This window comes from Lissotriton helveticus, chromosome 7 (genome assembly GCF_964261635.1).
Source record: "Lissotriton helveticus chromosome 7, aLisHel1.1, whole genome shotgun sequence".
Classification (NCBI taxonomy): Eukaryota; Metazoa; Chordata; class Amphibia; order Caudata; family Salamandridae; genus Lissotriton; species Lissotriton helveticus.
The window spans coordinates 595,165,093-595,188,181 of NC_136068.1; the positions used below are offsets into that span (position 1 = coordinate 595,165,093).

Consider the following 23,089-nt stretch of genomic DNA (forward strand, 5'->3'; position numbering starts at 1 on the left):
ATGGTCCCACTCCTGGTGGCCTGAAATGCTCGGTTCATGCCCCTGTTCAGCCTTAGCAGCAAAGAATCTTGGTGTCATTGTTGACAGCTCTCTCTTTTAATCCCCAGATCAACAGAACGTAATCCACCTGTTTTGACATCATTAGGATTTGAGGAAGATCTTTCCTTGTCTCTCCTTTTCCTCCCGAAAGCAAGAAGTGGTAGCTCTGGTTCCGTCCAGACTGGATTATTGTAATGCGCTTTACCTGGACATCAATAAGGGCTCCAGCCACAAACTGCAGCATGTTCAGAATGCAGCGCTAGACTTGTTATGGATCTTTCCAAATTCCACCCTGTTTCGGCATCCATTCGTAAGGTGCACTGGCTTCCCTTAGCAAAGAGAATTCTGTTCAAGGCCCTCTGCCTTGTCCATAAGGCTCTTCACAACACTGGCCCAAAGGCATCAAACGGTTCTTCCTACAGTATGTCCCTGCCTAACAACTGCGGTCTGCCAACAAAAACCTGTTGGTAGTTCCCAGGTTCAGGAGAGCCAGGTGGGGGGGAACAGCCTTTTCTGTTGCTGCCTCGAAGCTCTAGAATTCTCCCCCCCTATCGATCTCTGGGCAAAACTCTCACCTTTTGTTCTGCGAGGCATTAAAAACATGGCTCTTCACTCTTACTTGCTAGGCCCTCTCTGTGCTTCCTCCAACCTCCTGCTCTATCCGTAGTGCCTTGATGCCCTTGGGCAAAGTTTGTGCTCCACAAGACTTATATTCAATTTAATTCACTAGCAGCAGTAACGGAGTGCCATGCTTACCTTATTGAAACATTGAGATGCCTGGCTTATAGAGCATACCAAGCAAAGATGAATGCTGAAGGTGAAAAATCCATCCGGTTGTTGGCATGGCTGCTGAGAAGCGTTGTACCAACCACCCCTGTCACTATGATAAGAGTATCTACGACATGGCTAGCCACACAGCATTCACTACCCATTATCGTTAACTGTATGACCTCCCTCCCTCCCCGAGGACAGTTAAACCCAATCCGGGAGCTCCTCAGCAAGGTCTCATTACCCCTTATTGAGCCACCAGATAAGGAGGAGCGAAACACCGCCATTATAGAGCAGGAGATCCAGGCAGCTATCAGGGCTGCAGCCCACAAGTAAGACCCTGGGTTTGGATGGATTACACGTTGAATTTTATAAAGTGTACGAAGGCCTACTGACCACAAAGTTGTTTGAGTTATACATGGCTGCTCTAATAGAGGGTCTTACTTCCAAAATCAGGTAGGGACACCATAGAGATAGTATCATTCGGAAAAGACTACAAAATACTAAGCAAGATCACTGCAGTGAGGCTGCTCGAGCGACTCCCCTGCCTGGTCAATCCGGACCAGAATGGTTTCATACCGGGCAGGTCCACCACAATTAACATACGTAGGCTCCACCAAGTGCTAGAGATAGTGCCCAGCCAATGCCTTATGTGACATGCATGTTGTTGGACCTAGAGAAAGCATTTGACTGCTCGACTGGAGATATATGTTCCTGACCATAACTGTTATGGGCATAGATGGCAAGTTGCAGAGACTCATAAGGCTCTTCTATTCAGAGCCCAAGGTACGGATGAAGATAGGCCAGTGTGTTTCAGCCCCTTTCACAGTGAGTAGGGGTAGGCGCCAAGGGTGTCCACTCTCCCGCTCCTAATTGCTCTAGCGAATGGAGCCGCTTGTGCAAAGGCTCAGACAGTAGGGTCAGGCGTGGGGCTTACCAAAAGAGGGGGTGTTGCAAGTCATCTCCTTATATGTGGACGGCATTCTAATATATACACGGGACATACAAGAGGGCGTTGCTGAGATAACAGACATTTGGTTAGAGTTACGGTTTGGCTCGGGCTGTGGGTGAACTGGTCAAACACCTGCCTGTTCCAGATACACCAGGAGTTCCCGCCACAAAAAATGGAAGTGGAAGCACATCCCCCTTGCTGGGAGTCGCACACCTTCTGATACTTGGGCACCAATATTTACAATACCTCCCATGACATTATAGTTGGCAACCTTATGAAAGCTATTGCCTCCCTCCACGATCCAACACTCAGTGCAAGGTAAACAGTCACTGTCGAAAAAAGTGATACTCCCCCGCCTGTAATACTACTTCCATAATTTCCCAGTGAGAATACCTCAGAGTACCTTTTGCACTTTGCATGCCATGTTAGGGAACTTCGTTTGGATTAGGGGCAGGTGCCGAATAACACTGTATAAGATGCAACTGCCAATGGAATGGGGAGGCCTTGGGGCTCCATATTTCTAGCCTTGTTATCTAGCGGCACAGTTGCAGTGTCCCGCTCATTGGCTGGTGGAGCAGGTAGTACGGGAATACCATGGGGGCAATCCCTCATTGGGCTAATGGCTTACTGCAGGTGGCCAATGGCAGCTTCCTTAGGAGTCTGCACCTTATGCTGAATATACCCCAATAGGCGGCTGAGATTCGATTGAAATCTATCCGACAGTTTAGGGAACTGATCGGGAGAAAAGGGATGGCGACATGGGAGACAGCCGGCATGGGGAATTTGGGCTAATTGGTCCAGTATGGTGTACTAACTCCCTTTGAGCAATTGAGGGACAACAATGATCTCCCAGCGCAACATTTCCTAGCTCACAGATGGTTGGTGGCAGAACTGAGCCAGCTGCAGCAAATACTTGGCACAGTACCTGATGAGCACCCACTCGTACACACCTTGCACACTATAGGTGCGGGCTGCCGCCTAGTATTGTGACTAACACGAGCACTCTCACACACTTTACAGGACCCATTACTAACAACCAACAGGAATGAATTGGGAGAGGGATATAGCCCGGGAATTGAGGCAGAAAGAATGGGATAGGGTGCTCCTACACTGATGCAAAATTTCTCTTAATGCTAAATTTCAATATATACAACACAACGTTCTACACAGGGCTTATCTCACTCCAGAAAAACTCCACAGAATATTCAGAACTGCTTTGACTTGTCTGTGGTGTACAGAGCCTGATGCTGACATGGCACATATGCCCTTGATCTATCTGATGGCCAAGAACCTGTGGCGCGAGTTCACCAACGCAGTAGCTGACATAACAGGCTATAATGAACTCAGCAACATTGTGAGTGGCATACTGGAGTTATTTAGACACAGGAAAACAGGGAGCATTATGAATCGCTTCATAGACCTGGAGATGCTGGTCCGTAGCGTGCTGCTTGCCGAAAATCATTTCAACGCTTCATTAGGGGTAGTGAGTGCACTACATAATTACATTTGGAATTACAATATTACATGTGAAATACAATCCTATGCTGGGCAAATTAATGTACAGAATATTACTAATAAAAAAATAACGTGAATCAGCAGGCGACAAGATATTTATTTAACAGTCCCATTTTCCTGCACCATAAACAGTGAAACACTTGACAAGGTAAATTTAAGAGGTGGTAACTTGATTAATCAATTTGAATTGAATAGTATCGTTTGCACTCGCACACCTTTGGTAAACAACAGCATCCATCATGTTGTTTCAACCCTGTATCACAAAGGGTACTTCTGGTGACGTTGCATTGCAGTTCGGCATTGGACAGGCTGGAAGTTAGATTTTTTTTTCTTTCTCTGAGAAAGACATCAATAAAGGCCCCTTGATGCCCTGCTTCGATGTCCATATTTGCGGATTCGATGTAACAGCTTCTAATCAATAGTATAATATATACTTAGGCCCAATTATGAGTGCCTCTGTAAATTCCAATATGTGCAGGTGCTGCACAAATGAGAATTACAATTTTCATGATAAACACTGCACCACTGCATTTTTCCCCAGGTAAAGTTTGGCAGGTGAAATGTACTGACATTTATCAGGGGTAATATGCACAGTTAATAGTAGAGCAGGTAGATGTTGGTCCCAAAACTACAAAATCTGTATGTTTTGCCCCATTTTAGAGCAAAACTCGCAACTGGTTCAATTTATTGCACGTGATAAATTCAGAACTCTGCAGTGTCATATTTTATCATATGCAATTAATATTGCACCCACCACTGGATGCACTAGAGTGGGTATTTGGTCTACTCCTTGCAGATGATTAGGTTGCTTGCTTGTCCAAATCAGTTCCCTGCTCCTGATTTGATAGCTTTCCACCCTATTCTTCTACTTGTCTCATGCCAACAGCACTTCTGGTTTACCATAGCTTTTGATTGGCTGAGTTACATCCTTCCACTGCTGAAGTCAGGGGAATGATTTTTACTTCAGCTTCTTTCGATGGCATTTCACTTTTCCACTCAATAGGACAAAAGGGTAATTCCTGTTTTCCCTGCTGCCTACATTTAGTATTTCCGTGTCTTGCTGTCCATCCCACATTCTCTCCCCAGCTCTTTGTCCCCCTCCTACTTTATGAGTGCCCACTGTTGCCCTCATAAACTCTCCCTCTTTTCCCCATGTACAAGTCTCTAAGTAAAGCGTGGACATACAAAGATGACCGCTGCTGCCAGAACTGGCTTTATAAAGCCAATTCCTGTTTATAAAGCCTAAACTATTGGGTGGCCAACTTGGAATTATATTTGAGCATTGTTTATATATAGTTACACTGTTCTAGGTTGGCTACCACATTGTGTCACTTTGCATGTAGATGTACCTTGGTGGCCATCTGGCAGCAGTAAAACTATAATAATAGAAAAATATACAATTAAGATGGCTGCCATGTCTAGTGTAGATTCAAAATGACGGCCATGTTGTAATTCAGTTTTTTCTGTTGTTTATTATAGGATTTCAAGATGGCTGTCTGATAGTATCAGCTTTCCCAGTGTTGTACGGCACAAGCCTTGACAAAGGTAAAACCGATGTTTCCAAAGGGAGACTGATTGGATGTGCCACTGGTTGGCTGGCATTCGATCCTGCAGCGCCTGGCTGGCCTGATTAGAGAACCAATAACCGGCTGAGCTCATGGAATTCGTTCCCAGGAGGGTAAAGAAAGACATAGTGAAGGACTTCTATCTCTTCACGCCAGAGGACGGCTGGTGGCAACTGCACTGGGCGTCTCAGTCTCCCTACACTGCCCAATAGGAGACATATACAATAAATTAATAATCTTGTTTTTTTTTAGAATACAGTCTAGGAGGAAGGCAATGTATGGAGGAACCTCAGTTCTCACATTCGTCCGGGCACGAGAGAACAAATGAAGTTACCTGCCTGATTTTACACACTTCAGTATGTAGGTCTGATCTACTCTATTGACTGACTGTTCGCATGCCTGTGCACTAGTCTTCCCATTGAGAGAGAGAAGGCAGGGGGCAGCTGACGACTGGGTGTTTTGACGTGGGGGTGGTCTGTGCAGATCACTACTACTTTCAGTATCATGGTCTGCCCTGGCCCAGGACCCTTAAATTCCCCCCAAACCAGCAAATTAACTTACAAGGGCTACTGGTACCTAAGCCGTTCAAAGACAAGCTTCTTTCTATTGCTCATGGCATCACCTTTATAGAAGCAAAACTCATGAACAATGTAGTTCTAGGTTTGTTTAGCAAGGTCAAACCAAAACTAAAGAGGTTTAGGTGAAGTCTTATAAACAAAACCAAATCTTGAGGAAGGCACAATAGCAAGTGGTAGGCTCTTGCACATTATGGACACCAGGACTTATCTTTTATCACCTGACTTTGACTCAGAGCAAGATACGAAAGGGTACAAAAAGGGAGAACAGAGGACGAATAAGAAGATATGCAAATAGTGACGAAGGTTGAAAGCAGGGAGGTAAGGAAGATATCCTGCAACAAAATGAGATAAAAAGACAGGAAGTGTAGGGTAGTGGAAGTAAAAGGCATGAGGAGGAATAAAGCCTGACAGCCGTGGTTTTCAACTACCTCGGTATTCAGCAGTGCCAGTAGAAAACTCCCAGGGAAAACTTTGTTTATTATTTTTTTGTTACAACTCAAGCACTTCTCAATAACATCAGCCAATGACGTGCGCAGGTTTCTGACTGTAGTACAGAGATTTACAGCTTTCCCAAGTTTCTAAATGAGAAAAGTTTATCATTCCTCTTCAGTTAATAGCTCCCAACTCACAATTCAACATACCCTCATTCCAGGACGAGTAGATGGAATTGTCCTTGATGATGACCTCGTCCCTAGTGATGTCAGCCATAGTTCCATTATTGGCCACCTGCACACTTTCTTGGGAATGGTTTTGTTGTCTTGGATTCTGGAAATTTAAACAAAAGCAGAAAAGTGAACCTGAGAAGAAGTAGCAGCCAGCATGTCCTGATGGTGCCTTTGTGCAGATGTGATGGAGCAAGGACTCGTGAAAAAGAGACTTGCTCGGATGTAATCCTCTCATGTAAACTTGTAACAAAGTATTAATAATGTATGTAATACTAATTTTACACAAGATTCTACATTTTCTACAAAAAGAGGAAGCTTGCCTATGTGTTTTACAAACAAGTAACCCGAGTGTAACTAAAGATAGCTGCTAACGCAGGAAAATGAACTGCGCGTGCGTCAATTGCATAACGTCTTAACGCTTGGAGGGAAAACTCTGCTTCTGCGCAATAGCAACTAAAATGGCCGCTTGAGAACTCACGTGCTAAGCATCTGCTTTGCTGAAACTAAACTGTGTTATATACTAAATGCTAATGCATAAATAGTCTTTCTAAGTAAATGAGATTAGAGTAGACATAGGTGGTATACAGTTAAATCATTCTATTTGAGTCTAATACTTTGTCTTTTTGACCTCGCTATTAGTTCATATTTTGGGCCTCCTAGAAAAACTAAGATCTGACACCCATGTGAGGTTGCTGCATGCACAGGAGAGACTACTCCGGAGCAGTGAGCTCAAATCTTAGAACTCGTCCAAGGACACTCACTAGACGTACCCAGGGAACCAGCTGAATACCCTGAAGATTCAAATGAACAACTGTGAAATTTTATACATTTTCAATAAGTTTACAAATATTGGTGGGAAATAAAGCTTGGGAGAAAAAATTAATGGGTGGTAACTTAAAACAATGAACGTTTAGAAAAGTATTCAACTTAGCATGGTGTGATGATCATCCCCTCAGCTTGCCCAATCAGAATTAGGAGTTTCATAAGGTTGAAACATTTCGGGGCGGTTCTTTCCATTAGAAAGTATAATTGGGGTAGTTAGTTAAATTAGAGAGAGCAGTCGCTGCCAGAATGCTGAAAGACAGAGATGCTGTCCAAATGCTGATCAAATACCTGACGAAGCAGACTTAGAATTGTTAAGCAAATTAAAATTAGAAGATCACAGAAGAATTGAGGAGGTAATAGAATTAGAAAAAGATTGCGGAAGAACCGAGAGGAAGTTAGTATCAGAGAGGGGTGAGATGCAGGCGTCGAATCCAGTAGAGGTCATCTGTCCTGTCCTATCCTGTCCTGAAGAACCTGTCACCTGAACTCTTTAAGGGGCCCATAACTCTTGGCCAGAGGGGTCTGATTTTTGCACCATTCTAGGTAAATATAACTCCATGTATTGTGTCCATGTGATTTTTCTCTCTATCCTCTTTTTCCTGAGGTACTCGTTATTGTGAAATTTTCATTTAAATTGGATAGACAGATTCTACTTCTTCCGAAAGATGGAGTTAACACTGTCATTTGTTTTTGCTTATATGGTTAATTTAGATAAACATTTAAAACGTACCAGAGTCTGTGGTTATTCAATAAGAAACAGGTAAATAGGACCTACGTCATGGTCATCAACTCTAATCAACTAAAATAGATTCAATTGAAAGAAAGGGCTTAGTATTAATAAAGATTCAAATACTGATAAGCAAACGGACGCATGAAGTTAGCCCTATAAATTGATCCCCAGCGGTGTTCACCGACCTACACTGTGTGAGTGTGTTTATGGGCCCAGATGAGCATTTAGTGATAGATGTCCGCAGGTTAATAGCCCGCTGGATCAGTTTGCTGGCAGCAGAGGTATGGTTGTTATTGATTAGTTTGGTGATTATTGGTTATAGATTTATGTATTAACAAATCAGTTCGTATATTGTTTTATGTCGTCTGGAAATTCCTGGGAAGTGTTTAGCGGGTGGTGAGTGGAAACCACACTGCAGTGAGGTTATTCATTGATTTTTAGAAATTTTATGAATAAGTGAGAATGGATGTTAGCAAAGAGTTCGCTGGTGAAACTTTGATGTTATATCACCTAGAAAGGGTAACACTGGAAGAGTAGTAGGTTCTTCTGAGCTTGAGTGAAGGGTAAATGGAAAAGTTTTACTCGCAGTGTCTGAAGAGCAAACGGAAGGTTTTACTCGTTGTAAAAGAGATCAACCATTCTTTGAGGTTTATGAAACAGACAGAGTAGCGAATGTTTTATGTCGTTATTAATGAAAATTTGAAGAAAGTTCAAAGAAATAAAGTTTTCGTATTACCTTGTGAAGGGAGGGTCAGCTGCCGGAGATACGCTGACGTCACAGAGTGCCGCGCTGGGATTGGTTGACACAGCGGGTGTGTGACAAAGACAGGGAATTGTAAAGGGAGGGTCAGTTATCGCACTGACATCACAGAGTGCCGTGCTGGGATTGGCTGAAACAGCAGGCATGTGATTTACTGAGGATTGTAAAGGAGGGGTCAGTAGTAAGGAGTGAATACTGACATCAAAATAGAGCAGCACTAGTATTGGCTAAAAGAATTTTGTGAAATTAAGCTTGATTGGATGAAGGATTAAAAGCGGCAATAAGATTGGAGAATCAAAGTGTAAACAAAAGAACTTATTATTTGACAAAGTTGAAGCGGTAATAGTAATAGATAACGGAGTTTTTATGTGGAAGTACGATCCAACTTTAATAGGGAAGCGCCCAGACAGAAGATATTTGGGTTTTGCAAGACAAGAATACATAAGAGGACCAAGTCATAATATGTATGGAGAGAAAAGAAAAATGTCCCTGATGCATAGAATAAAGAATTACTTTAAGAAAGATAAACCCATGAGGACTAGTGAATTGATTCTTATCCAAAGACTCTTGCCTCATTTATGATGATGGAAAAGGGTTATCATACATGGGTATGGTTGGAAAATTGGATTGAGTATACAAAAGGTGAGGGAATATTGGCTTTCCCAGAAAATGGTACGTTCAATTGTAGAATCCTTCAGAATTTAAGGAATAGAATGAACGAATTAGAGCCCAGACCCAGGTTATCACAGTATGAAGCCTTAGAAGAATGGGAGAATGGGAAATTGAGGCATTTGATTGAGACAGATCTAGACTGGGATTTCTTTACCATCCATTCCCAAAACTACTCATAAGGACACTTTTGTTTCTTTTAAACCCCTAACAGTGGAATATGCCCAGACTCTGTTACTTCGATGTAAATCAGGTTCTCCTCTTGACCCTGCCCCTGCACAAGTACTAAGCAATCTGGCTCCCCTGCTCCTTAATCCACTTCTCGAGATTTGGAATCTCTCATTAGCCTCTGGCCTATTCCCTTCTCTTTGGAAACAGGCCATGTTGATTCCTATCCTGAAAAAGGCTGATGCTGACCCAACTCTCTTTAGTAATTATCGACCTATCTCACTCCTCCCTAAGCCTGCTAAAATCTTGGAAAAGTGGTGCAGGAGCAGCTTGCGGAACATCTGGAATCAAATCAACTTCTTCATGATTCCCAGTCGGGCTTTAGGCCCGGCTTTAGCACTGAGTCTGCACTTCTGGAGGTGTCGGAGACTATTCGAGAGTGCGTCGATGCGGGCGAGGAGGCCATGCTGGTCCTCCTCGACCTATCCGCGGCCTTCAATACTGTCTCACACGACATCCTGTTAGATCGCCTCCGAGATACTGGCATGGGGGGGATGCCTTTGGCGTGGGTGAGATCCTTCCTAAGAGATAGAACTCAGCAGGTTTTCCTCCGGCCCTATGCTTCTGCAGAGAAACCTTTGATATGTGGCGTTCCGCAGGGTTCGGCACTCAGACCCCTGTTTTTTAACGTTTCCCTCTCACCTCTGGCGGATGTGGTTGAATCCTGGGGAGTCAGAGTGATCTCTTATGCTGACAACACTCAGCTTGTGTTTTCATTTAGAGATCACTCTGAAGGCAATTTGTCCAATTTTCGACAATGCCTGGTCAACATCTCCTCCTGGATGACTACCAACAATCTGAAACTTAATGCGGATAAGACTGAGGTCCTATTTTTTAATCAAAAATCTCCTCTCCCGGCTAGAGTATGGTGGCCTGCTGAATTGGACCCTGCTCCAGTTCCTGTCTTATCCGCACGAAATTTGGGCTTTCAATTTGATAATGCTTTGTCTTGTAAGACCCAAGTTAATAAAGTTTCAGCAGCATGTTTTGGTAAACTCCGTATGATTAAAAAAATCTTCCCCTTTCTTCCGCTAGACTCACGGAGAACTGTGGTTCATGCGTTAATCACGTCCCATTTGGATTATGCAAATAGTTTGTATGGGGGAGCCCCGGCCTATCTGATTAAACGATTGCAGATCGTACAGAACGCCGCGGCCAGGCTGATCTGTAACATTCCGTACCGCCACTCCATTACTCCATACCTGGCTAAACTTCATTGGCTGCCTGTGACCTATCGTATTCAATTTAAAGCATTGGTCATTGCGTTTAGGGCACTCAATGGTCTGGGCCCTGCTTATCTGAGACACAGGCTGAAACCTGTTCAGTCGGTTCGTGTTCTCAGATCTAATCATCTTCGCCTGCTATACGCCCCCCGTTTCCGTCTTCCTAGAACGGGAGGTAGGGCTTTTGCTGTGGTCACTGCAAAACTCTGGAATCATCTTCCTCCGGACCTGCTTTTCATGACATCAGAGTCACTATTCCGGAGTAGACTTAAAACCTGGTTATTTTCTAATGTCTAGACTCCGCTGTGCCCCTTTTGGTTGACTGCTGTTCGCAGCGCCGGGACACCCCCATTGGGGGTAGCCGTGCGCTTTATAAGCTTTAAAATAAATAAAATAGAAGTACTAGGGACTATAGAGGATTTTATCCTAAAAAGATGCATGTATCACGTGAAGATCAGATGAAACAATGGAGACAGGCAATGGTCACAGAAGGACTGTATCCTGTATTAATGTTAGAGGAGCAGTCTGGAGGCAAGTGTACAAGAAAAACAAAACATTTGACAGGTTGTGGAGAATCAGAAGATGAGTTTATGGAAGATATCCTAACAAAGAATCCTCGGCCATATAAGGAGGGACCCAATAGGACTATACCGAGTGCTCCTTCTTTAGAAACACCGTTAGTTCCTCAAATTTTGCATGCCTCATTAAATGAAAGAATACTACAGGAAAAGGAAAGAGGAGCAATAAATAAAAATAGAGATGAATTAATAGAGAAAATAACCCAATTGAGTGCACACCCTGAAGCATTAACTATACCAGTGACTATAGGATCTGTTGTCCAACTATATGGGGATAAAGTAAATTGTCCAAACCCTCCAGTTATGGCCACTCCTATAATAGCATCTAGAAAAGAGAACATAATAATTGAAGATCAAACTAGTGAAAGTGAATCAATACTATCACTAATGGACTTACCAGTAAGAGAACAGACAAATGAAACCCCAAGAAGAGTTACACCTAGTTTTTCAAAAGAAATATGATTAGAAACCTCCACATGGACTAAAAGTGCCACAATAGTGTCACCAGAAGAATTAGAAAGGTGGGCACAGGGAATAGACAAACCGATTCCTCAGCCAAAGATTTTGGCCATTTATAAAGTAAAAGTGGAATTGGAAGAAATGATAGCTGGAAATGTAGGACTAGACAGGTGAATATGTATAGCGAAGTAGAATTATTGTTTATATGTAGAAGCATAACCAGAAATGTCAAAGTATTTCATGAGAAGTTGACAGAGCTTGCTTCTGAAATGGGAATTGAAATAGGGAAATCAAAGGTATTGCAGAAACCCTATAGAGCAGAGTTTACTGACAAAGATTTAGAAAATATGAATACGTCAGAAGAAAATTACAGATTAAAAAATTTATGAAAATTTTACAGAAATGGGGAGAATTAGACAGGTGGAAAACAAGATGGACAAAGAAAAAGGAAGAAGCACAGGCAAACATGACTGCATCAGAATATTTATTAAGAGACCCAAAAAAGAAGAAAGATTATGTCCCATGAGAGAAGTACCTGAATGAGGATATGTGCATGTTCCATGGACCTGGCAAGATATTTTATCATTTACTAATGATTTCCCAAAATTGAGAGAGAAGCCAGTTGAATGGTATAGACAGATTGAAAGGTTTGTGAAAGTTTCTAAAGTTTTGTTGAAAGTGTGGATGGTCTGTTTGACATAGTGGTACCTGCAGATTTATGGACAGAGTGTTAAATCACAGTTGATTGGCCTAGTGATGAGTACCCAAGAGATGAGAAAACCGGAGCACCTTCAGAAGAAGTAATGAAGAAATATCACCAGGTGATTACTTTCTTAAAAGGGAAAATTCCTCAAAATGAGACAGATTGGATAAAAATAGATAGAACCACACAAGAAATAAATGAGACTGTACATGCCTACTATGAACGTCTGCTACATGTGTTTAAGCAGTATGGTGGATTTTAGAATATTGGTGACAAAGGTATGGGACATTTTGTGTATCATTTTGTATCTGGACTGAGACCTGAGATTTGTCAGATGATCCAAACTCAAATGTTGCGTGGGCAAGGGAAACCCATAGATGAAGTCTTAAAGTATGCAAAATACTGCGGAGATGAGATAGAAAATAAGTGCAAGATATTAGAAGAAAAAGTAATGTGGGCACAAGTAAAATTGGCAGAGCAACAAGAGCAGAAATTAAATAATCAGAATAATGATCAAAATAGAGGATCTGGACAGAATGAAAATAGTGGAGGAAAACCGAGAGGGAAAATGAGCAGAGAGGAAGAAAAGAAGACATTTCCTTGTCATGGGTGCGGAAAGTTGGGACATTGGAAAAAAAAGAGTGTAAAAATATTCAAACTAATAATTGCCCAAATCAAAATTTAAATCCACAGACGCAGAATGAGGTGATGTTGAGTAAACCGCAACTGGTAGTAAATCCACAGAGTCAGTTACCACCTGCCCCTATGCCAAATTTTGTGAACAGAGCAAAGTACAGTGTGTCTGCCGGATTTCCAGGAGAAAGTGGTAAGCAAAATTCAGTAACTTCACAATTTCTTTTGCAAAACAGTCGTTCTTCTGAAGATGAACTATGACGGTGCCTGAGGAGGGGGGAAGAGGAGTGCGTACTTGGCGCATTCCTACAGGTAGATCAGTCAGGTTCATACATTGACGGAAAAGTAGAGGGAAAGGAGATTACTTTTTTATTGGACACTGGTGCTACCCATTCTACTGTGAGAACAGCAGATGTCCCAAACCTACCCCTCTCAGGTGAGGCAATCCAAGTAGGTGGTGTTTCAAATAAATAGATCAGAACTCCAGTTACAGAACCCATGGAGGTATGCATTGGTAATTTTAGAGGAATGCACAAATTTGAAGTGTGAGTTCTAGTCCTGTAAATTTGTTAGGTAGGGATTTATTATGCAAAATGAACTGTACAATTTATTGTACACCGTATGGTGTTGCAATTCAGACCCCTGATGACGACGGTATTTACAAAATAATGTTAGCAAAGCAAGGAACAGAGGTAGATGAGATGTATTCAATGATGACAAAAGATGACTTACCTAATGAACTAAAATTGACTATAAAGCCGGAAGTGTGGGATTTCACTGGAAAAGAAGTAGGGTTAATGGCGAATGTAGATCCAGTAAAAGTGACTGTGAAAGAAGGTGGTGTTTATCCAAACACGAGACAGTACAAAATGAGCCCAGAATTCAAGTCAGGTATCATAGTAGAAATAGAACGGATGACTCAACAAGGCATTTTAAAAGAAATAAGGAGTAGTCCTTGTAATTCACCTATAATTGGCATTAAGAAACCTAATGGGAAATATCGGATAGTACAGGATCTGCGGAAAATAAATAAAATTGTGGTACCTTGTTGTCCTGTAGTGCCAAACCCACAGTAATTCTGTATCAAATACCATGGAATGCATGATGGTTCACAGTAATTGATTTATGTCATGCATTTTTCTCCATCCCTTTGCACCCAGATAGTCAGTATCTCTTTTCGTTCACATTTGAAAATCGTATCTATGTGTGGAATCGAGTTCCTCAAGGGTACACAGCAAGCCCTTCAATTTTCAATCAGATTTTGAAAAAGTGTCTAGAAACACTAGTGATGCCCAGAAATTTAGTTTTAGTCCAATATACAGATGACTTGCTTATTGCATTCAAATCATGAGATGAGTGTGTCCTTGATTCTATTGCTTTGTTGAACCATTTGGCTGGCGGAAGGCACAAGGTGTCACCAGAGAAACTGCAATTTTGTCATCAATTAGAAAGAGGATTGAGGAGAGTGACACCTGAAAGAATTTAAATAATAAAACAGATGCAGTTACCACAGACCCAGAAAGAAATCAGAATGTTTCTTGGTGTTGTAGGGCATTGTAGGCAATGGATTGTAGGTTTTTCCTTACTGGCCAAACCGCTAATACAAATGACCAGAAAATGAGCAAAAGATCCTACACAATGGGATGATAAAAGCATGGAGGCTTTTGTAAAATTAAGAAATTGTTTGTGCGAAGCCCCTGCTCTTGGAATGCAAGATTACACAAAAGAATTAGCATTATTTTGTTGTGAATGAGATAATTGTGCCTTATCAGTGCTAACTCAAAGACATGGTTTGATGAGATCTCCAGTGGCATATTGTTCTGCTACTTTGGACCCTGTAGCCCAGGGGTCTTCAAACTGTGGGGCGTGACCCTCAGGGGGGCCGTGGAGCGATGCAAAGGGGGTCGTGCATTTCTAGTCACACTTCTGCTCAGGACCAAGGGCTACAGCCCCCCCTTCCCCCTCCTGTGTCTCAGCCCGGACTGCTGCAGTGCAACTGGAGCTGCTGGGGCCTCAGCTGGGCAGTGTCTGGAGTGTTATCTATGGCACACCCGTCAGAGTTTTTCACAAGTCTTTAAAGACCATTTACATATTTACATGCCTTTGTAAACGGGTTACAAAGGCTTAGTGCTTTTTCCTGATTCCAGTACCCCCTGGGTCCTACTCTGCCTATTCCTTACATTTGTATTTTACATTTACTGCTGTAGTGTGCAAATGCATTTCATGGAAAGGAATATAAAGTAGGGTTGCCAAAAGTACAATGCCTGCGTGTGTTGTTTAAAGAGCCTGCAGAGACCTCCTCTTGACACTAAATAGATTTATAAATAAATAAGTATGTATTCATTCATTATGTGACTTTTCTGTCTTTGTTCTCTTTAATTATCAGTCATGGATCATTGAGGCATTCCTAGAACACAATTAAAAGTGCTTTCTATTTATATTTGCTGTTTTAAGTATGCACATATAAGTGCTTAAAATACAGCTTTAGGTGACTACTTATTTTTGTACCAACTGGGCCATCAAAATAATCTGCTGGTAACCTAACCATAGGACTGGAAGTTTGTTGCAGGATCAGCACATTATTTATCTCCTCCACCCTCGATCCCCGATTAATGCCATAATAGCAATAGTTTAACTTAGATCTTAAACCCTACGTCGCTGTCAATAACATGCTGAGTTACTTCAAGTGTCTGGGAATGCACCCTGCATTCAGACAACTCACTCCTCATTCACGCCCTTCACTTTCATGCTCACCGTGCACTCACAGCGATCACAATGCACTCACACTGATCACCATGCACTCACACCTTCACCTGCTCACCCTGCACTCACAGTGATTTCTCTCCACTCACAATGCACTTGCACTGTTTACCCTATACCTCACCCTGCAGTCACATGAGCACACTACTCAGCCTGCACTCATGTGACACTTCACTCACCTGTTCTCCTCACTGCTGACTATACAACTCACTCAAACAAGCCAAGCAGTAATCATACATTCATTCGTCCCATTCTGAACTTGCATCCGCACCCAAATTCGTACGGTCACCTCACTCACCCTGCAGTCACTCCTCTCACCCTACTTTCACACTGTTGCATCGCTCACCGTGCACTCACATGGGCACTCTTGTCACCCACACAGTGCAGAGGGTTAATGTGCCTGCTACAAAGAAAATGTACCATGCAGATCACAGAAATGAGTGTGAGTAAACTATGAGTAGTGCTATAAAAAATGAAATAGAGAGATGAGGTGCATTGTTGGTGAGTGGTAGTGAGGGAATTCATGGAGAAGAAGGAAACGGGGTGGGGCACCAAAAAAGACTGTTGCACCGTGTGCAACCAGTGTTAGGGCCAGCCCTGGCTGGGAGTGTGAGCCCCGCCCCCGAAGTTCTGGTCTAGTGGCTCCCCTGCTTCTGCCGATTATTATTATTTACATTTGTAGTGCGCTACGGTTACCAAAAGATGTGCTGGGGCTAATAATTATCTGCTGCCTGTAGGCAAATGAGAAACACACTGAAGGAGAAGGAGAACCAGCCAACTAGGGTAACCTACAGAGCATAGAGAAAGGTTTTTATCTTAAAGGATAATCGATTCTTGGTGGAGCGAAGCAAACCAGGGTGCAAGTCTCATAACTGCGCGGCCTGCACCAAAACAGCGAGACAGACAACTCATGTCTTCTTGAATTAGGGAACAATAAGCAGAGTGGCACAGGCTGAGAGGAGCATACAGGTCCGATCCGTTTGCTTGGTGAGGAGAGATGAGAGGATGAGAGAGGACAGCAAGGGAGTGAGAGAATTTGATTGAAGAGGTCAGGGATGAGGAGAAATGTAAATTGCAGAAGAGAAGTGTGGACACGCTAGAAGTGAGTGTGAGCCAAAGGTGAGGGCTTCTGTTAGAACAAAGGGGAGATGTGAAAGATGAATGGGGGTACCGGAGAGGTGTAAGATACAAATAGACAGAAAGTTGAAAGGAGAGATGAGGTGAATGAGAAGTGCTGAGGGGAATGGGTGGTGACGGGCCAGAGAGGTCATGAGATAAATGAGAGAGACTGTTAGAGATGAGGGCAGTGAAAAGACAGAATGGCAAGAGGTGATTAAAGATGAAGTGAGAGGTTGAATGGGGAGAGTTCAGAAGTTATAAAATGGGATGAAAGAAATAGGGCTGCAAAAGAGAGAGGGATCCAGGGTTGGGAGAGGAGAGAGGGATGGAAGGGAGGGGGGGAGAGGAAAACTGCATGGGTAAACTGCTTAACTCTGCACAAAGCCGCCAGGGTTTTAAGGGACCCCTGCTTCTCCCGGCCAGGGCCAGGTGAGCTTCTAATGTGGCAGCATGTATTCCTGCGGAGTGAAAGTGATGGAGCAAGAATTCGCACGTTACGCGGCTTGCTCGTATCATGAACCTCAAATAACCTATAACCATATAATTCAACCTGTTCGTCTTACTAATTTCCCTTTATTCTGACATTTTGGGGTGTCCTAGAGACGCTTGCATATGTGTTTACTAATTCAATAACTCTTGTTCCTAAAATGGCCGCTGCTTGGCGGGTTTCTTTCTGCGCATGCGTTAGTCACACTCACGTGACGTGACGCACTTGCAGTTCTGGTGGGAAACTTTGCGCTTGCGCACTTGCTTTTAAGATGGCTGTCTGTATTCTCACATGGTGAAGCTTGCGCAAATGTTTTATGTTGTTGTCTGTCTGCACTAAAACACTCATGCATTAGTATATTACAGTTAAAGGGGTATAGAGTAGCTATTAATGGTATACAGTGTATTCATTTATTTCTATGTTTTAATTTGTTTTCGCTTACTTTTCATGTACCGCGATATTGAGGGTCTGAGGAACACCCGAGCAGCCATATTCAAATGCTTTTCTGCGCATGTCTGTCTTCGGCTGGTGACATTGAACGACTGCCGACCAGAGGTGGCGGCCAAGATGTGCCTGGGAAGATGCACCTTCACCCAGCCGAAGCGGCTAACTGTTCTGCAATAGATACTTTGTAATGGTTTCATTGTATTCTGTAGAGTATCTCATGGGAACCCCAAATTTGCTAGGCGGTCCCAAAAACATGCAAATGTGGTATTTTTTTTTTTTTTTTTTTTTTTTTTTTTTTTTTTTTGTCCTCATTTTGCGATATATATGCTTAAGGTTTTACTCGGGAGCCCGTTCCATCCAAAACATTTTTTACCTTCACGACCCCATATTTGTCTATCTGAGGAGGGGTGTTTCTCACATCCGTTGTTTTTTTTTTGGATTTGTGGGCTCCTGTAACCTTTGCCATAGTCAATAATTCTGGTATCTTGGGGGTGAGCTAGCCTTCCTGGCTACTCGACGGGAATAAATCCAGTCTGAATTATTGTCTCCGCTTTAATCATAGGACTTTGTATTTCGAGACCACATTTACTCATTAAGAGTCCTGTTCCAAATTATAAAAGTTTTCCCAGATTTCCCAAAAATTAAACTTTTTACTTGGTTTCCCTTGTCTATCATTTCTGTTAGTTTTTATTACTGAGTTTAGCCAATCCCCATACCGAGGCGGTGCTGGTTTAATCCAATTTATACAAATTTGACGTCTAGCCAGAAGTATCAATACAAACAGTAGGCTTTCTTGGTTTTTAGTTAACTTAACTAATTCATTATTTAAGTCAATCCCAAAGATAATAAGATTTATACTCACATTTACTTGTTTTCCCAGAACCAATGTTATCATCTTACCCACTTCTTTCCAGAAGGTGTCTATCATGGGGCATTCTATAAACATGTGTATATCGTTTGCTCTTTCCAAACCGCATTTTAGGCAAGCTTTGACGGTGGCACCTCTGAATTTAGATAGTTTCTTAGGGGTCCAATATGCCCTATGTATTGTAAAAAGATGGTTTCTCTTCAGTGCGGCTGGTTTTATGTGAGACCAAAATTTTTCCAGTGATTTTGTCCAAATGTTATATACATCTACATCTAGAATGTCATTTCTCCATAATGTTTCCGGAATCTGTACATCTTCTTCTCCTGTTGTGATTAGAGCCCAATACCACCTGGATATTTCCTTTTTTATTGGGGAGGATTTCAGCATTTCTTTCTCCATATTTTCATTTCCTTCTTTTTTATCTGTGATCGATTTTGCCCAGCTTGACAGTTGATAATACTTAAATTTGGACACTGTTTCGTTTGTATTCATTGCTAACTGGTTCCATGGGATTATGATGCTTCCTGTCATCAGTTGACCCCATTTCACAATTCCATTTTCCTTTAAAGGGAGGGCCAAGGAGTCTTTTAAACATTCTGGGGTGCCTGGTGAATCCCAGATAGGGGCATGTGAACTATAGTATGGTATGTTTAAGGTGCTTCTAACCTGATACCATGTTTTTACTGCATTAGTCAATATCTTCAATTTTATTTTCTTGAAGTATTTTGGGTGTCCAAATTTATATAGGAAATGATCGCACCTGTCCGTCATAATTTGCATAAATTCAGGGAAAAACTGGGAGGTCTTAAGAAGTGGTCTCATATTTTTAAATTGGAAAGCCTTACAATATTCGATTAGATCAGGACTTGCTATTCCCCCTTCATGTTTTCGTCTCCTTAGTTTTTTCCAAGATATCCTTGCTCCTTTCGATGACCAAATAAAACTTGTGATTTTCCTGTGTATCTTCTTCAAGGCATCTCTCTTGAAACTTAGTGGGATTGTATTAAATAGATAAGTGAATTTGGGCACAATAGACATTTTAACTATATTTGATCTCCCCAGGAAACTGAGAGGTAGCCCATCCCATACTTTGAGTAGTTTCGTGGTTTCAATGGCGATTCTATTCAGATTTATCTCTGGTATTTTTTCAATGTCTTTCACCAGTGTGATTCCTAGGTATTTTATTTTCTCTTTTGTGTATGGGTTGTTGACGTTAGTGTTCCAGCTCATTGCCTCGGTTTTTTCTTGGTTTGTAAGATAACCTGATACTTTTCCGAATTTGATTATTGTAGACTCTATTGCGTCCGAAGAACTATTATAGTCATTTGTGAAAATCATTAGGTCATCGGCATATAATGCCACTTTTTTCGACCAATCCTTATGCTGGAATGGGGTTATTGTGGCATGGTTTCTTAATGAGATTGCGAGGGCTTCAATATACAGGTTAAAAAGCAGGGGCGACAGTGGGCATCCTTGCCTTGTCCCTCTTTGTATATCAATGTTGTTTGTGAGATTCCCGTTGACTAATATTTTAGCCCTTGGTTTGGTGTATATCTCTGCCACCATGTTGCCGAAGTGCTCACCTAGGTTGTATTTATCGATGACTTTGTTAAGGAATGACCAGTTTACTCTGTCAAACGCTTTGGCAGCGTCGAAAGTGATTATGGTTAATGGTATTTTTTCTGCGATGGCTATATCTATTGCGGCAAAGAGTTCATGAGTGATTTCTTGTATTTGCCTACCCTTTATGAAGCCTTTTTGGTCAGGATTTATCAGTTTTGTCATTATCACTGCCAATCTTTTCGCCATGACCTGCATATAAATTTTGTAATCACAATTAAGCAGTGAGATGGGTCTGTATGACTCACATATTGCTGGATTTTTTCCTGGCTTTAAAATTATGCTAATTGTTGCGTCATTCCAGGAATCTGGGATTTTATCTCCTTTTTTATACGTTAGATTTAGTAATTCTGTTAATGGTGACGTCAGAGAGTCTCTTAGAATCTGGTAAAACTCATTTGGTAAGGTATCCGGGCCAGCTGCTTTACCTTTTTTTAGATCTTTTATAATGGTTCTAACCTCTTCTATTGTGATATCTTTATTTAGCTCTTCTTTTTCTATTTCGGTTAGTTGTGGGAAGGATATATGTTCTAGGTATTTGTGAATCTGTTCCTCTGAAGGATTTACATCTTCTTTATATAAATTAGAGAAAAAGCTCGCAAATTCCTGCATTATTATGGAGTCCTCATTTTCGTTTATATTATTTCGTTGAATGCAGATTATTTTGTTTCTAGTTTGCTCTTTTTTCGTCTTCCAGGCCAACAGTTTTCCGCATCCTTCTCCATATTCATGATTAGATAGCTTACTGGCTTCCCATCGAGACTTTACTTTATTTTCCAGGAGATTTACTAGACTTTCCTTTAGTTCTTGCCTTTGTTTCTCTAACGATTCTTTTATTTCTGGAGAAGCGTTCACCATTATCTTAAGATCAAGATCTTTAATATCCTTTTCCATACCTCCAATTTCCATTTTTGCAGTCCTGGCTCGATGTGAGCCCAGACTTAATAATTTGCCTCTAATAACCGCTTTATATGTGTCCCAGATATTTTGTTTAGATGTGTCAGATTGGTTTTCAATAAAGAAGTCAGCTGTTGTTTTCTTTAATTCTTCTACTGCCTGTGGATCTAATAATATTGTGCGGTCTACCGTCCATCTTGGTTGTACATTATTTTTCGTTATTTGCATGGTTAGTTTCACTGCCGAGTGATCGGATATATGTTCTGGTAAATGTTCTATGTTCTTGACATTGTCTCGTATTGTACCATTTATTAAGAAGTAGTCGATTCGTGATCTATGACCAAGTTTTTTGTTATGAAAAGTGTAGGGATATTTTTTATCCCCTTTCTCTCTCCACATATCAAGCAAGCCCAGGTCATTTTTATAATTACCTAGCCATTCTCTCATTTTTGGGAGATTTGAGTGTTTCCCTGGGGGATGTCTATCTCGGCTTGGATCTATTAGGATATTGTAATCCCCACCTAATATTATCGGGGCTGTTGTTGATAGTAATTCTGTGTACAGTTTTTGTAGGGGAATTGGGTCGTCTATATTTGGGCCATAATATCCTGCCACGGTATATGTATTTTCATATATTCTTACTTTAATAAAAGCCCATCTACCCTTATTATCAACTGACTTGTGTTCAATTTTGGCTTTAAGTATTTTTTTAAGGATTATTATTATTCCTTTGGTATTGCATTCTTGGTTTGTGCAAACATAGTTGTCAACCCATCTAAGATTCTTCATTATTTGTTCCCATTCCTCACTTAGGAGGTGCGTCTCTTGTAGGATGATTATCTCGCAGTCTACTTCCTTTAGATATTCAAGAATCCTTCTCCTTCTGCTAGGTGTCCTTAGACCATTGACATTCCAAGAGAGTACCTTAAAATGTTTATATTTTGTCGCCATTCCTGTTATGGGCAAATGTTTTATGTTGTTGTCTGTCTGCACTAAAACACTCATGCATTAGTATATTACAGTTAAAGGGGTATAGAGTAGCTATTAATGGTATACAGTGTATTCATTTATTTCTATGTTTTAATTTGTTTTCGCTTACTTTTCATGTACCGCGATATTGAGGGTCTGAGGAACACCCGAGCAGCCATATTCAAATGCTTTTCTGCGCATGTCTGTCTTCGGCTGGTGACATTGAACGACTGCCGACCAGAGGTGGCGGCCAAGATGTGCCTGGGAAGATGCACCTTCACCCAGCCGAAGCGGCTAACTGTTCTGCAATAGATACTTTGTAATGGTTTCATTGTATTCTGTAGAGTATCTCATGGGAACCCCAAATTTGCTAGGCGGTCCCAAAAACATGCAAATGTGGTATTGTAGAAGTTTGTTCTGATTGGTGTGTTGACCTATCCTACTTAGGGACCAATCGAAATTGGGGATTCTGACACTTGCAACATTTGGGGGGTGGTACACTGACCCGAAAACAGTATAACTAGCCTAGGTTTAGCTAGAGAATTTGTCCGACTTGTCCGAATAGCTGACCTGTCACTGACCCAACGCACTCAATAGGTGACTGAATACAGAGCGCTGCGGAGCACTCTGTCCGAAATATACCATAGACTCAAGAGGTTTTACTGAACCTTAAGTGCTGGCGGAGCACTTTGCTGGGTAGTTCGATAACCCAATCGGGGTTCTGGCCGATAGCTGCAGAGAGGGTGGAGCGCAGGCGTTGCTTCCAAACTGCGGGTGCTGGTCGTGCCTTGGTGGTCCTGTCCTGATCCTAATCTGGTTTTCCTGTCCTGTCCTGGGGTGTCCATTCTGCACTTGCTGTCCCATTGATGACTGTCCTTCCTTGGGGTTTTTCCTGTCCTTAACTGATCCGTGGCCAGGGTTGGTCTTCACACCATTCTAGGTAAATATATAGTGCTGAAACTCTATACTGCACTTCTATTTTCTGTCTTTTGCTTTATTATTTTGCTTTATTAAAGACATACCCTTGCGCAT

The 23,089-nt window shown here is 41.8% G+C and overlaps 1 protein-coding gene across 1 annotated transcript in view; it reads right to left on the reverse strand.

Annotated features, from left to right (window-relative positions):
- Positions 1–23,089, reverse strand: part of DOK3 (docking protein 3) — a 123,701-nt gene that overhangs the window by 51,812 nt on the left and 48,800 nt on the right. Inside the window, exon 3 of the mRNA XM_078652764.1 lies at positions 6,059–6,182. Coding sequence (XP_078508890.1) covers positions 6,059–6,182 — 124 coding nt within the window. The remainder of the gene's footprint in view (positions 1–6,058; positions 6,183–23,089) is intronic.